This window comes from Charadrius vociferus, unplaced genomic scaffold (genome assembly GCF_000708025.1).
Source record: "Charadrius vociferus isolate BGI_N301 unplaced genomic scaffold, ASM70802v2 scaffold52, whole genome shotgun sequence".
Taxonomy (NCBI): Eukaryota; Metazoa; Chordata; class Aves; order Charadriiformes; family Charadriidae; genus Charadrius; species Charadrius vociferus.
The window spans coordinates 3840798-3857925 of NW_009647572.1; the positions used below are offsets into that span (position 1 = coordinate 3840798).

The following is a 17128-nucleotide window of genomic DNA, read 5'->3' on the forward strand; positions in this document are numbered from 1 at the left end:
CTAAAATCAATCCAATGTGTTTTGATGTAAAAATAGAACACTGTACTGCTGTAATACTTGATAGATTAAAAAGGCTATAAAGTAATAGGAGCAAAGAGCAGATAATAGGGTCTCATTAAGCATCAGCAAATGCAAGTGTCATACTTAAATCATTTAGCAATTATATACTGTACATACTGTTCCTAACTGTCTTGCAAAAAGACATATGATAGCTAGACATTAAGTCACCAATTTCACAACAATGTCCACAAAGACATTGAAGTTCTATATAATACTACTATAACACTCTGACAATGAAAACGGAATTCATATCCAGGGATTCAGCTGAGGACTGCATAACAAATTGTCAAACCATGTTTTTATAGCGTACACAAGATTATCTGTGAATTGTGTAGCGTTTTTTTTTTTCCATGCATTATACCGTATTTTCAACAGAAAACAAAATTCTAAGCCGATGTTATTGTTTGTGTCAGTTCCTTCTAAAAAAGTAAAAATACCCAACTTCTGAACAGAATTTGAATTTTGTATTCTGATTCATACTAACATACCACTTAATGTGTCGTTATGCTGTATAATTGTGTTGACCTGCATATTCTCATAGCATAAACATCTTGTGGTGAGGAGCTCCGTTACCTGCATGTTCATAGTATGAGAAGGAGGATGTGCAAGTGCTTTAAACGAACTGAAGATACAAGGGGGTCAAGTTCTGTGGTTACACAAACGAATTCATGGCATTTACAGGAGAAGGAGCCTCAGAGCTTTCATTTCCTTCGGCAGGTTCTTTCTCTTTTTTACCACTATATTGTCCAATAAAGGAGCCATCCTCATTGAACTGACCATTTACACCTTCTCCATAGTCAACTAAACTATCATCACTGTCTTCTTTTTTCACAGTTCTGTCTGAAGGCGTCCGGCTTCCTTTTTTAAGAGGTTTATGGTCTTCTGCATCACTGGAGACACAAACAAACAAACAAAAGGAATTAACCGATGTACTGTATATTAAGACAAAATCAGCCATGCATGCAGAGTTTATAAAAAGCATGTGTGCAGCCTTATAATCCTTTAGTAAACCCACATCACATTGTAGAGACAGATCAATATGATGCAGTTGACATGAATACATGGTGTAGGAATGGTTTAAACAGAGAATGTCTTCGGTGGAGGGGGGGGGTGTGATTTCTTTTTCTTTTTTTTTCCTTTTTTTCCCCATCGTGCATGACTTTTCAATGATAAGACTTGTACCCTTCACTTGGAAGCAATTTAGATACAACTGCAAGCATTAAAAAGTGGGTTGTAAAGTTATAAAAAAAAAATCATTTGTTCTCCAAAGTAACAAGCTTATGATGTGCTGTGAAGTTAGTCTGTTAAACTTCTTAATTTCTTTGACTCCTTGAACATGAATGAAGAATGAACTTGGTTAAATGAAATATACTGATTTTCTTTACTGGTATAAAGAAAATAAAAGTACTGCATTTCAAATAATTTGTTACATAATGCAGGCCAGACTTGCAATTTTCAACCTTACCTTTCAAGAGACCTACATATTCCATTAAAAGGGTGCAGAAGAAACAAATGAAAATAGCCTAAGAAGAAAAGCAAAGTCCATATCCTGATAGTGATCAGTATTTTATCAGTAATAATTTGCTCTTAAAATTGCTAAAACATTTACTGTACATAGCTAAAGCAACAATTTATCTGACAGTAGCTACAGTTGAGCAGTTAAGAGCATGCTTAGCTTTTTCATTACTTATCAGATCAACCTCCTTATCCTAACCCGTAACTGATAACATGATGATGGGGATTTGGAGGACTACAGACAAAGGAAAGGAAAGAAAGGCAGGGAGGAGAGATCTCTGTAGCAAAGTATTGTGGTCGTTCCCTTCTCAGTGGAAAAGCTGCAGCACCATCAGCATCCCCAAATCCATTTGCAGCTGTGGGAAGCCTGTATTTCATGAAATAGATGTAGCTGGGCTCTTTGCAGAATCCTTTACACTGCACTTCAGTTTCAAGATGAAGATTTCGGCAGCAGCTCTAAAGCATTTCCAATTAAAACCCACTATTGCCAGCTGCACTTTTGGGTGCAATTATTTACCTTGTCTCGAACAGAACGTGACTTTACTTGCATATAGGGTACACAAGAGTAAGTGATTTGGGGTTTTTATTTATTTATATATTTAAAGACTCGCAGTTTCTGGAAAATATAAAGAAGCATGTCTAGAATATCAAGGAAACAAAAATATATTTACAATATCCACAATATTAGGCTGAATATATATTCAGCAAATTATTTTAACTGTGTAACTCCTAAAAACAAACACCTTAGCTCTTCCAATAATTATATTTCCTGTTTTTTTTTCTAATGAATATCTTTGAACACCCAGAGAAACCATACATACATAGCAAATACAAGGTCACACAGATGATATTGTTAGCTAACAAATACCCTCTTGAGCAACATTTCACTATTGCTAGAAAACCACTACACCAATTTGCCATCAAGCTGCTTCTCCTTATCTCAGCACCTTTTTTTGAAGACTCCAAGTTATCACATTCTAAAAGTACACCTCTAATAATTACAGAAAAAGCATACCAGAAATTTTATTCTTCTATGCATACACAAGAAAGAAGTGGTAGGAATATCTATCTTATTATATGAGAAAACCTTCATGTTTTAAATACACAAGGGCAAAAACTCTAAGCATGACTGTATCCTTCTTAAGTTTGTTTTCAGTTAATGCTGTGTACATGGCATGAGGATAAATATCATATTGTTGATCTTCTGTGCTCACTGATATTGCAAACATATAGGGTAGTAACATTTAAAAGAATGCTACTCCAAAATGTCAAAAGTCCAGCAGCAAAGTGCAAATGTTCCTAACACTGCAAACACAAGCGGATTACAGAGACATTACTGAAGCGAGTTCATTCTGGAAGGACCCTGTATTTAAAAGGTTGAAGACAGAATCGACTATTTAAAAATCACATGCAATGCAGGTTCTCCGTTGTCCTCATTAGAGGGCATTAGAGTCACTGTAACAGGCTACACAAACCAAATGAAGACCAGACCCTCACTTTGAAGGAGTACCAGGTCCTCCTCCCAAAGAAGAATGACCTGCAGTCTTTAACGCTTTCTGGGTAATAGCATTTAGGAAAGAACACTGCACATATGGTTTGCTGTTTAATTTTAGATGAGTAGCTTCATAATAACTTGCACTGTAATATGTAGGAATGAAAAGAAATTAAAATTGCATTTGTACCATATTCCAACCGGCCAAGAAACTGTGCAAATATTCTAAAGTGTGACCCTATCCAGTGTAATTCACCAGGGTGGAATGTACACTAAATAAACAATACACCATCATTGTATAAAAAATATCCACATTTTTGTGTTTAATCCAATATAAAGCTCGATTTCCAATTATAACTTAGACAAATCTGGGTACGGGAAGTTCTGCTCTTAGGGTTTTCGTGTTTGCATTTTTGAGAAAAAAAAAAAAAAGTTTATTTATAAGCCAAACAATGAAGAAATACTTACACAGTTGCATTGTGTCTGTGATTTTTCTATATTTTAGTGAGGATGCAGATTCTACTGTGTCTATAATTAAAAACAAACAAACGAAACTGCAGATTTACCCAGGAGTGTATCTGCACAGAGGTGGGCACTGGGGTAAGAGCACGGTTACAGCAGATGCAAAAATCAAATCTGAATCTGGGGATTCCCTCCCTTTTTGCAGGATATGAGTCCAGAAAGAAGTTCTGCCAAGACTCTGGCAGCAGAAAAAGACATGGGATTATCCAGGGTGCTTCCCACTCCTTGTTCAGGAAAAGGAAATCTATGCCACGGTACCATTTATTCTTTATCAAACTGGATGATGACTCTTGTATTACATGAATACCATGTTTTGGGCGGAAGGGAAGGAAACTGAGGAATAAAAAGGAAACCAGCAAGCAGGAGAGAGAGCAAAAAAGTGAAGAAATCAATATTTTGAGCAGCACTTTTGTAACCCTGGGGGTGCAAAACAGAGAAGGGACTCTGCTGCTCTGGGGAAATGAACGTATTTTCTGTTTGCCGCTAACAAGCAAACTGCAAAAGCCACTGAGTTGGATTATGAATACAGATGCCCAAAGAGCTATAGAACACTTTAGGCTGTAGAATATATAATACTATATTGCAGAAACATATCAAAGCCATAAATTTTGATACAGTATCTGCAAAATTTGCTAATCTTGCTTACAAAAACTGTTTCAAAATGCAACCAGGATAGATCATAATTTATTTTAACTGTTTGTGATTTTGCTTGCGGTCTTTTATACTAACCTATTGTAATATCTTGAAATGAAAAATAAAGTACAAATTAGGTTGACTAAAATTACAGTGGAAAACTGAAGAAGTTTTTGAAATGTGTCATGTATGCAATGCATATAATGAAATAGTAAGACAGTAAGTACTAGGAGGGAACAAAACAAGAGGTGAGAACAGGTATGAATTTTATATTTAAATCAGACAGCCATGAAAGTTAAGTGCAGGGATACTTCTACTATTTGTTGTCTTACAAATAAATTCCATACTATTAGTTTTTTAGGGATGAATGTTGCTCAGTGAAGACTGATATGTACCAGTCATTTTGATAAGTACTGATATGTACCACCCACGTTTCTTGCCCTTTTAGTAAGAACAGTGTTTAATATTAAAGCACACTTTAAAAGCATGACAAATATTTTTCATAAACAACTGCTAATATATGAATGCATATTTCCTTTTCTTCTTAGTTTAATGAAACACATAGCAAACTTGCAGCTAATGATTACGAGATATGATGAAGTACAGAGGTGACAATAACATGTGTAAGTGCAAAGAACAAACTTATTTTTTTAAAAAAACTACTTCCATTTCACAAGCTCATCAGTTATTGAAAGAAATATGTACCTTGAAATCTCCTTTCTTCTTTCAACTTTTCAATTTTTCTTCCTTAGATATGGGTACATGCAGCAACCAGTCAGAATGGGGAAGACAGTTTTACGATGCCTCTGCAGTCCAGCAGGCAACTAGTTCCCACTAAACTTTGCCACATTCATGGACATGCAAAAAGACTCAATATATGGTTAGCAATATACTACTTTTCCTTAGAACACAACTGTCAGATGAAAGGCAACATAAAACAAACAAAATGGGTAAAGCATTCTGGGCTACTGGACGCAGAAAGAGGATGCAGAAGATGAAAACTGTTGGCAGTAAATTCCTTTTTCTGTGCCCTCAGGTCAACAGCCCAGAAATGTTTAAGTATAACAGTCACATAAAGCCACAGAAGTACCTTACACTATGGCTTCCCTGCATGCTCCAGGAGAACCTCTGCCCCAAAACCGAAGAGGTTTCTGCTCACGCTCCTACACTGATAGGACTGTGCAGATGAAAAATGCTTTTCCTATACACTTATGCACCTGTATCAATCCAGGCTTCAAAACATTTTACTATTCCCAATCTAGCTAAGACATAAACACATCTATGCTAGTTTTCTGAGTAGTTTTTCTTTAGCACCTCTGTAATACTCAATCTTCAATCCTGGCAGAAGCTAGAAAAAACGGAAGATTAATTTCTGGCTTTAAATGGCAATGGTTTGAAAGAATTGTTGTTAGTCAAAGCACCTGACTCGCTCCTTGTGAAAATTTTAAAGAAAAATCTGCTTGAGAGAAATTCAACCAACTTTCCATGTTTGCTATTTCTGCTGGAAAATTATGCAAAGGAAAATCAAAGCACTGATTTAAAAAGTAGTGACGCAGATGTTCGAGAATAAAAATAATAACCATCAAAGAAAGCTCGTGTGCGTAAATGAGGACACAGTAAAACCACTGCCAAATCCAATCGGACTATTCAGAGAGAAGAATTCTTCAGGCAGTCCATTGACATCACCTCTTGTGCTAGAAGGGACCAAGCTTAGAGTTACGGTGCTGAGGCACAAATCATTGCTAGGTCCCCCTGAAAACACACCTCAGCTGCTATAAAACTTGAATAACTACAAGAGAAAAAAAAATCTGTTGTAGTTACAAACTATATTCTCACTGTTAATCAACTCAGAACAAGAAGGAAGAGTAATATATTATCTAGCAATCTCAGAACTCTCCACCAACCATTTCCAGAAAGTCTCTCCTAGCATATCCAAGAATTTGAAGGAAAAATATTGTGTGTGTCAAAATGCTGAAGAAAAGAGGCAAAATAATTCAACAAAATGTGCAAACATCCTGCGTTACCACAGTAGCAGTCCTATTACTGCAGCTGCCTTGTCCTGTTTGATCTTCCAAAGAACATTCTGCAGACTGCTATGAGACACCAGACTTTCATGTTTCTTGTGAAGTTAACTAAGAAGCCCGCAGTCTCTCCCTACCCACGAATTCCCTACCCATGAATCCATAAGTCTGTAGATGCCATAACTTTTTAATTTCTCTTGATTTAGGGCCCAGGATGGAAATCGAGGCTGATGTATACAGCTACACTGACCTGTACAGGGGCTCTAGATAGTCTTTAATTTTAATTTAAATAAACATATATTTGCGGTACTTCTTGGATTTCTTGCAGTTTCTCGGTGTAAGCATTGACTGCCCACAATCCACTATCTCAGTCTTCTACAACCATTGCAATTGTAGTGCAATCAGTTTGCTACAGAGGCGCTGTTTTCCCTTATGTAAAGGCGCAGGTACGCCTCCAGTCACAGGAACATAGTGTACCCCGTCATTCTGTGGTTCCTGGAACACCTGTGTTTCCTAAAGCATTATTTCCTTCGTTAAATCGATACAGCAGGAAAATATGACGTTGGCAGATTCTGCAGAAAGATGAAGTTAGATGAAGTTGAAGAGTGCAACACTTCAAACAAGTCCAAGCCATCCCAAGAATACTGGGAAGCCTAGAAACTGAATGGGACAAAAATCTCCCCTGAAATTGAGAGCTATGACTTCTCTAGAAGATCTTAATTAGTCATTGAGATTTAAGTAATTTAATAATTTAAATCTTATTTTTAAACAACTACTTTTATAACCATTGGGCTTATCCATCCAGAAATACTGAAGTCTGCTCAGTATCAAATTTCCAAGTCTTTCACTCCTCCCAGTTCCTGAAAAGGGAGGACGCAAGTCTATGTTCTTAGAAAGTTCCTCTTGAGAGTCTGGCGTCTCTCTGAAAGTGAGATGTCCTTTCGTACTTGGCATGAAATGATTGTGAGACCTTATACTTTCCCTTCCCTCCTTTAAACTTCGGAGGAGAACGAAAGGAGCTCAGACACTTGTGAGGATAAGAAAACGAAGAGCTTGCAGCAGAGCTCTTTTTTTTCAGCTGACGGAGGGAGCGTTTGTGTTCTGAGAAATCCTTCATGATCTGGACCAAGGATTCACCAAACAGCTTGCCGCCTGTGTATGGTAAAGACAGCAGTTTACATTTTAGATCTAGTGACGAGGTCCAAGGACGTAGCCATATAGCTCTCCAGGCTACAGTGAGGCATGCCAGATTTTTAATGGTGAGTCTCAGAGAATCCTCAGCTGCATCATGGATAAAATCAGCCGCAATTTTACATAGCCTGCGTTTCCTCTGCGTGGCACCAGATGGGACCCATTTCTTTTTGAATCTGGCTCGCTCCTCCTCCAACCAGATTAGTAATGCTCTAGAAGCATAAGTGCAGTAGATAGATACTCCAAGCTGGGCTGCAACTAGCTTGAAAGATCTTTTGATTGCTTCCTCAACCTTTCTATCAGTAGGATCTTTAGGGAGAGCATCCATATTAGCAGGGACCGATAGCACAGTATCACCACTAACCAATGCCCTGTCTACCTGAGGCAAGGTCCCCCACAAGGCAGCTTTATCCACTGGAAGAGGATAGAGCTTACGTAGGACTGCCGGGGCTTCATACTTCGCCTCAGGATTACCCCAAATCCTACAGACAAGCTCTTCCACTGCTGAATGGATAGGAAGCGCATTATCTACCTTGCCTTCTTCAGAGGGGATAGGTAGTTCTTCTGAAGCACACTCAGATTTCGAAGATTTTAGCATTAACACTCTCTTTATGTGCTTGAACAGGTAATTCTGATTCTCCATGTCAAACTTACGCAGAGGATCTGGTCCTTCTTGGTCTTCTGTAGGGGACTCAGATGACACCTCCCCATCTTCAGGGGATGACTCAACCTCCAAGACCTTGTCAGCCTCAGATTTCTCCTTCCTAGTAGTTTGATCTTTTAAACCGTCCATATGATCAGACTCAAAATTTTGGGAACTGCTCCCAGTCACTTCTAGAGGAACCACTGGAACTTCTGTAATTGGTACCCTGGGATGCTTTACTGAATGGGACCTAGCCTGTGCCACAGAACTTATACTTTGTCTGGCTGCTGTCAAAGCATCCTTTAAGACAGTAGCTAGCTCAGGCAAAATTACAGATTTCATTAATGAATTCTTTTCAGATTCAGAGAAGTGAGTAGTAGTAGAAGGTCTTACCTTCCTGTGGTAGGAGCTCTGAGTGTCTTCTGAATCTGAGCTGTAGTCTGGAGTCTGGTTGAACCAGTGCTGGAGAGAAGAATGCTGCCTTGCCAGTGAGCCACGAATGGAGTTGCAGCTGAGGGGTTGCTGGAAAGGGGATGGCTGTCCTGCCTGAGAATCTGAGCCCTCCTCCGACCCCATTATCTGTTGCTCAGAAGCATGATGTCTAGAGCCATGCCTGTACTTCCATTCGTCTGACCTCTTTTCCTCTCGGCAGAGGGAAGCAGAAACAGAACTAACCCTTGTAAGCTCTGAGGACTGCCTATCCCTCCTCCTGGTGTAGGAGGTCTCTGATCTGGTGCTGGAGTATTGATCCCCTGACCTTCTGAAGAAGCTGGATCTGTCAGATCTCACAGACTTTGCTTTGGTAAAGACAGGGACTGCTTCAGGAGAATTGGCACAGCTACCTTTTCTTTTCTTTTCCTTGTCCAGTTTCTTTCCTGTCCAAGCAGACATGGACCTGAAGTGATGAAAAGAGTTCAAAATACTCGAATTCCTAGATCTTTCAAAAAATACTTTTTTTTTCAAGGGAAACCCTATACCCTTTTTCCTCAAAGAAGCACTGCATCGTGACCAGTTCCATGTGAGGCAGACAAACTGGGAACTGAGTGACTGCAGTGATGCTGGGCTGCAGAGAGGGTGCCAAGATATCTTCTGTAATCTGACTGGTTGCTGCTGCTGCCCTGTCTCTAAGGAAAAAAGAGGAAAGCCCAATATAGACTAATTACACAGAAATACATTTTAGAAAGGAGTTTTTGCATGGTAAATAGGATGAGCTCTTCCACGTGAACAAGTCTGAAAGCTTGACATGCATCTGTTGATATTCACCAGACATGAGGTGGATAAATGTAATATAAAATAATTTAATAAAGCACTAGATGATTCTATAGATTAACTCAAGCCACCTAAATATGGAGACATAAATTCAAATCTTGCTACAGGTCACATATGAAAGCAGACTTGAATAGTCTTATTCTAGGCCTGAGAAAACACGTATTGAGGTCATGCTTTGTACAATTCTGTACAACGGTCAGTTTCTGCTGCTGAAAGTTCCAAGTATCGAAAAACAGAGGAGCAGTAAAGGAGAATGCAAACTGGGCTGCCTAGGAAAACTTATACAGTACTTATTTACCTCTGCTTCCAAACACTGCTTCACACTTCCCTTTTTATCAGCTGAATTTAATTAATCCATATGCACTTAATGCTGTAATAAAGTACTATTCTGAACTCATTCACCTAAGAACAGAATATTGTATTTTTTTTAAATCAAGGAAGAATAAATAGAAACTGCTCTTTGGCATTCAGAAGTGTAAATCTATTCCAGTCAGATCAAGATGCACGTTTCCCTTATATGAAGAAGCTATGGCAACAGAGTAGATCCTTCTTGAAAAAAATGATTTTTCTATGTAAATTTGTAAAAGTCACAAAGTTCAAAATAATAAAGGGCTTTTACAATGCTTTTGATACAGGAATGCACTATAACATCTGTTATAAGACTCTGGTAAAATATAATGGTATTGACATATTTAGAAAATAATAACACTATTTCCTGCACTAATCCAAAACCAACAAATAAAATGCTCCTTATTTAATAAGCTATACTCATAATTGTTCTATGAACAGACTTGCCACAGCATGCTCTTTGCGATGCCAGCAGATTCGCAAGACTACCTTTGTAATAAAGGAAAAGAGTCAGGAATAAGAGCTGTGCTGCATGCTTTAAAGCTGCTTGCTATGTATCTTGTACTGAAATACATGAAAGGGAGTTCTTTTTTTCCTCGTAGGACATACCTTCCCCTCCGTGTATAACGTCACTTCTTTGTTACTGGATTAGGTGTTAGTACTGGCAGCCATTTTAAATGCATTTGTTTTCCAGTCAACGTAACACAAGATTGCCTTTTTTAGGCTTCAATTAGGAACGTATTTTCAAAACCCATAATGCTAAACGTGCCCTAACTGAAAGGACACTGTATCTGGTATTTTAACTACCCGAAAGACGGGTTTGTAGATAAAGATGCTTCACTTTGAGACTACTGCGTTTGAATCTGGATTCCACCTTGCATTAGTGAATAGCTTATTCTAAGCTTGGATGTTCAATTTTTTTTCTAATGGTGTGGTTGACATGCTATCTATAGTTCTATACAACACAGAATCTTTGTCAACACGGAAAAAAAAAAGTTAGTTTTGAATTAATAAGTGTGATATTATATACAGTACATGTGTGATATGAACAGTGGAGATGACAAACCACATCAGGTGCTCACCTGTATTCACCAAATGTTCCATCGTCTTCCTTCATAGGTTGTATTTCTGGATCAGCATGTGCATCCTCCTTTTCCTTCACTAAAATATTTGAAATAGTAATTTTTATCGTGAAACTGCAAGATGAGAAACCTTAAGACCTTAATTTCTCAAACTGATCGCATTTGGCAGGAACGTGGTTTGAATAAAAATCATTTTTTTAACTGGGGCCTTAGGCTGTTACATTTTTGCTTTTGAAGGAGAATTCTGTTAATTAGTTATCGAGTTTTATTTTCATTCAAGTACAAAATACTCTGTCATTCTGCATTAGTAGAACTTTTTCTTGCTTTCATTTCTAGCACTAAAGGAAAGTTTTGTTAAAAATCCTACTAAAATACTGTCTTTACTTATGTTATTAATAGAGCTATTGATTACTGAAATCTGAACAATTTAGTATTACCTATCCATGCTCCCTCTTGATATTCCTCTCAAACTGATTGATAAAACTGAATCAGAGTCACTTGTGTTCACTGTCTGTTTGTACACTTTGTGCTTCCAAAACATGCACTAAGACTCCGGGGAATTTTAAACAGTATTTTAAGAATTATTAATATTGGAAAAAATAGGCATGGTCTGTTAATTTCTTCTTTTGCATAACATAATCAAAAGCAAAGCAAAACCGCCTACACTGGAACCTAAATTTAACACAATTGTATCTCTTGCACATCGTTGTTACAGGTTTAGTCATCATTCACCGGTGGGAATAAATCCATGAATGTAACTTGTCCCTATAAAAAAACTATGTAGCACTGTGTCCTTTGACACAGAAACCCGCTAGCACCTGAGAAGACAGATGTTTATAGAAGACATATATTCCTGTAAGTTAACACTGTTGACAGAGTAAATAATATCCTGACTTCTAGAATTATCTTTATGGTTCTTCCTTTCGCCTTTTCATTTCTATTTTTCTGGCTACTACTCAAATCTTTCCCTTGTTTAGCAGATGCAGCTACATAATCCAATATTAAATTTCTTATCTTTTACTCTTAATTTCCACACTTAATTTGTACATCATTAGTTTATATGCTGTTGGTTAAGATGATATGAATCATTCCTGACCGTATTTTCTAAGTCTATAATTAAAATAATGCATAACACCTTGAAATGTATCTGGCTGATTTAATTTCAATTCCTAGGCCTAATACTAAAAAAATGCCCTAAAAAGGAAAACTCTTGTAAACAAAAACTTACAGAAGAAAAGACAGTCTAACTGAAAGATGGTAAGTTCAAATTTGGCTGCAAAAATGCAGAGGCTCAAGACAACATAGCTTCTGAGAAGAAGGGTAACATATTTGAAACAAAGTAATGTATGAAGGAATTGTCCTATGAAATGTATTCCCAGTACATTAAAGTAACATGGCAGCTATGATCTGGTATATGTTTCCACACTTTCTAAATTAAAACTCTAACTAACTTCTAAATTAAATTCTAACTCAGCTCATTTTAGTGGGTTAAACCCATCTGGTTTAGACGTCAGAAAGCGGGGGGGGACACACTAAGTATCTCAAACAAAGCTCAAACCCCTCTGGAGAGGTAATGTAGTAATATGACCCTCCAGGAACAAAGGAGATATTTCTCTTATGCTTAAATGGATTGAGGTTTTCTACCAATAGGCAGATTGCTCCTGACAAGCTTACCAAATGATAAGACTGATTTTAAATGTAAACCAGCAGCAAATGTGAATTCTCCAGTAAACGTGAGGTCTGTCTTAATCAGTTACCAGTAGATGATTTTTACTCTCATTGTTATATATCATACCTGGATATTTGCCACCCTTATTCCTCCTTATGAAGCAAACAATCAGTAAAATCAAGATCAGAAGAGCAACAGCACACATAAGACCAATGAACCATCCTTGAGTAGCGATGTCTACCTGCCGACTTGCCATTGCTAGAGAATAAAAGAAGAAAAATGAGATGTTTTGCTGCATTTAAATGCTGTGTTAATTCAAATAAATAACAGACAGTATATGTTGTTCATTAATTAAGGAATAACATTCAATCTGAAAATTAGTATTAGAAAAAACAGTGATACTGTATTTTGTGAATATTTTCACTATTTAAAATGTTTCCAAGTACATGTGCATAGACCTTACTTTTGTGTATATTAGAATTCTGCAACATTTAAGCTTAGCAACTACTTTCCAAAACCTGCTCACATACTGCATTGCTTTTCACAAACCTCAAAACCTTTCTCAACCACTTTTCAATAATTAAACTACTGAAATGAAATTGCAAATTATAATTCACACAAACATGTTGACTGCATTCTCAAAATGAATAAAAAGGCAACGCTCATTAGCTAATGCACTCCCATTAGTCTGAAATGGGGAAACAGATGGGTCATTCAAGACCCTAACATTCAATTTCAACTAAAAATCAACAATGAAGCATCCTTTAAAGCCTTATTAAGCATCGTGTTCTCTTCCTCTCCTCAAACCCGTACCTCATCCTACAGTTTATCATGATTGCTGTGATTTAACATTAGTGAGGACTTAACACAATGTAATTGGGAAGCCTTTCCTTGGCACTGTTTCTCCTCAAATGCTGACTCTAGCTGGAAGATATAAATGATAAACAAACTACACAGGAAATGCTACAGTCACTAATAAGGACAGGAATTATCTGTGCAGCTGGGGGGTTGGATCCCCCCTACTGGTCTCCAAAACATTAGGAGGATTTTCCTGGTGAAGCTTCTTTTCTACTCCCCTGTTTGCAAACACATTACGGGCAACCGGCCTTAGGATTTGCTGTTGGGAGAAAGTGGGAAGGGTGAGAGGATTTAGGTACGCGTGCTACAGACAGAAGAAGACACGAAGTGGAGAAGATGGACATCCATCCAAACCTATTGTGTTGATTCTTCACCTTGTCCTCCAGCCCCCAAACCCAAGTCTGAAACTCTGTGAAGAGTTGCCCAATAGAACTCTCTCTATTTAGGAAATAGAGACAAAGATACCTTCCCACATGAATAAGGAATGCAAAACACTTTCTGTGCATAATACATGTGGCATTTTGGTTCAACGTTTGTTGTTTTTTCTGGCTTTATGACATAAAGTATTGGATTATTAACAGCCAGTAAATTACCTAGGATTTTAGTCAGGATCAATAGTAATTCAGATCTCAGCTTAGTAGACACTTCACACTAGGACCAGGTTATACTTGAGACCTTCAGTCTCTTTGTTTGGATGCTGTGAGTACTTCAGCTCTCATGGCACGATGTGTTTCACCCATGTCTGCCAGGGAAGGTCTGTATAGCTTTACACACAGAAATGTGAAAGTCCCAGAGCCCCATAAAGACTTCCACCTCTCCTTAGAGAACATATGTCTACACGGTAAGGCTCATAAAAGCACATCAGAGAGAATCTGTTTTCAATGGAGCATTGACTTTTCTAGCCACAATTCCAGATGAGAGAGCATAAACTCTTCCCCTTACAAAACATGTTGGGTGACAAGTGTCCTGTGCTGGTGCTGTCCTTTAAACAACACCTGAGCCTTGTTGGGCAGACAGCTAGCTGACAGAAGACTGCACTGGGCTGGCAAGCACGCTAACAATAAAATGTAACAATATTCAGTTATAGGCCAGAATTCACGCCCATGTCTCAGTACTATTTATCAGTTAAGACAAAGGCTGAGGCAGCTTGGAAGCAGCAGCTCTCAATGCTCAAATGTACCTCTGATGTATGGAGACAGCATCTACCCTCCATTCCATATAGAAGGCCAACATGTATTCCATTTCACAAGCACTAGGCTAAAATTAACTCTTTATTTTGGTGCTTCTTTTTGGTCTTACTGGGCAAAATTGCGACTTGATTTTTATTTAAAGAGATCAATGAATGAATGTGCCTGGTTACTGTGTAGTTACGATAAGGAGATTTCCTGGACATTGCTTAATATTATGTTTTCTGATATTTTATAAACTGATTGTTTCTTATATGCACACCAATTTAAATTATTTTTGCATCAAAATATATATACATTATATAGATATATCTAACACTTCTATATATATTATATTTATACTTTATATACCATATATCAATATATCAATATAAATATATATGTGGCAGTCTTAAAAAACAAAATCACAAAGGTAATCTTCGTCTGAATTATAAATCAAATTAAAATAAATTTTTGTTTCCACATTGAGGTTAAAATTATTTTGAGTTTTGCACATACCCATTTATAATAAGGCATTAAAGGCTGTATAATACATACTGTGATAAAACGCAAAAACACATTTAGCATTCAAATGTAGTAAGAAATAGCATCAAGCAAAACAACTCATGCATAAAAATATGCAAGATAGATGGGAGAGAGTAAAGATGAAAACTTACTTATGCAGTTTCCTCTCTTTCTTAACTTATTGCATATCCAGTAGGAAAGGGTTTCTAGATCTCAGTGCAACCTTAAAAATGGCGCAACATTACCTGTTTACGCTAAGCAAATTATTTGCTTCAGGCAGAAAGATATTTACTCTTGGTGAACTGCTAATGCAGGAGAGACTGCAATACACTGCACTGGTACGCTCAAAAAATGAAACCCATACACTATGAAGGAATGCTTGTCAAATTAAAAATGTGGCAAAGGCCTCACATACGAAATATTCTAGTTTCATTCCTAATTAAGGACATATTCCATATTCCAATATTTTCCTCTTTGTCCACTTCATTTTTTGCAGCATTTAAAAGCTTTGATCTAGGCTGAAGACAGTGTGACACATTTTTTTCTGTAAGAAATATACTATGTTAATAATTTAATGCTGGACACTGAACCTTTCCATTATCAAGAAGCAGAAAAGACTGTCTTTAATTTCCCTTCTTCCTCAATTACTCAAGGACGCAAGCCAAGGTGACTGAGTATGCACAGGATTCCTTATCTACTGGCTCAGTATTTTTTATGCAGAAAGATGCTTTTGGGAAGGTTTCCATTCAGCTTGTTTTGAACTATACTGTAGTCTTGATCCTTGCTTTACTGCTGCTTTAGGCTTTGGATGTGTATTTGCATAAAACTTTACATATCAACCACTAGCTGTCTCTGGCATACATATAACCTCTGTGTTTAGCCCATACATATTTGCTTGGCACTGCTATTCAGCATCATATTTTCAAAGCTCTCCTGCAACATGATAAACTGTGAAGAAAAATGAAACAAAACAAAGCAAAAAATTATGATTTTAGAAAGTGCTCACTTTCAAACTGGCACATTAATTATTTACTTTGTTGTTTGATAATTATTACATATTTTTCAAGCATATTTTCATATTTAAACTACTTTCTTAAATCATAAGATTCTGGAGTTGGTGAGGCAACTGCTAAATAACTATGCACTGACCAAAATGCTTGGAATGAGCAAAAGTGGCTAGGAAATACACAACAAAAAATAACAGCTGACCAAGAACATGCTGTGATGGTAACGACGTATTCAGCATAACATCAAAACACTTCCAATAAAGCCCTTTCTCTGAGTTAAATGAACAAGCATTACTGATTTGCTTATGAAGAAATATGGCTGAAATATGTACATAAGGAACTTAAACAGCCTTACTTATTCACAGGAAATAGTTCTGACATCAAAATCTATATAAAACCAGTATATGACAGGAAAAGAAACATTCAGAAGTAGGCATCTCTCAACACTGGTATAAATAGAATACACGAGACATCAAATTGAATCTGCACTTCTGATTATGCAAACATTTTAGCTCAGATTTTTTGTATTAGAACTGTTCATATAGAGATTGTTAAATTTAAAAATATATACTTGGCTCTATTAAAGTACATGTTATCTAAATATAGCCATCTAATGATATTAATTAGAAATAAACTAAACAGGTCATCTTCAGTGTACAGCACACAGATGGAGTGTGAGCACCAAGTATCTTGCCCCTAATATAAACAACAGACAAGTACGTGAATTGGAAGGATGAAAATACTCATAATCTACATAATAAATGTGCTGACATTATTTAGGAGTTTATAAAATAATTCAACATTGCTCTAAAAAAAGAACATGCAAAGATGCTAGCTCCAACATCTCTTAGCTAGAAGCAGTTCAACGTTTCAGCACTTGGTCTACCACAATTCTGACTATGATACCGAATTGGTACGGTGTGCCTCACCTGGACCTGTCTCAAACACATCCTCTGAACTCCTAAAACCAGACAGGCCCTCAGCACCAACCCGGACTTTATATGCTGTTCCTGGTGTTAAACCCTTTAACACAAAGAAGCTTCGAGAACCATTTACAATTTCTTTTTTCCAATCTTCTTTGCCTACAAAAATTTTAGGAAAACAACATATTGGAATTTTAATTTTCT

At 37.1% G+C, this 17128-nt stretch overlaps 1 protein-coding gene across 6 annotated transcripts in view; it reads right to left on the minus strand.

Moving 5' to 3' along the window:
- Window positions 1-248: 248 nt before the first annotated feature.
- The window catches only part of NRCAM (neuronal cell adhesion molecule), a 74176-nt gene continuing 57296 nt past the window's right edge, over window positions 249-17128 (minus strand). For 4 of the 6 annotated variants that reach the window (XM_009880859.1, XM_009880860.1, XM_009880858.1 and 1 more), the window contains 3 exons: window positions 12572-12703; window positions 10777-10855; window positions 249-950 (listed from right to left, as the gene is read on the minus strand). In XM_009880859.1, coding sequence (XP_009879161.1) covers window positions 713-950; window positions 10777-10855; window positions 12572-12703 — 449 coding nt within the window. In that variant the 3' untranslated portion in view covers window positions 249-712. Of the gene's footprint in view, window positions 951-1525; window positions 1538-10776; window positions 10856-12571; window positions 12704-16930; window positions 17084-17128 lie in introns of all 6 variants that reach the window. The other 2 variants (XM_009880855.1, XM_009880856.1) reach the window with 2 other exon arrangements.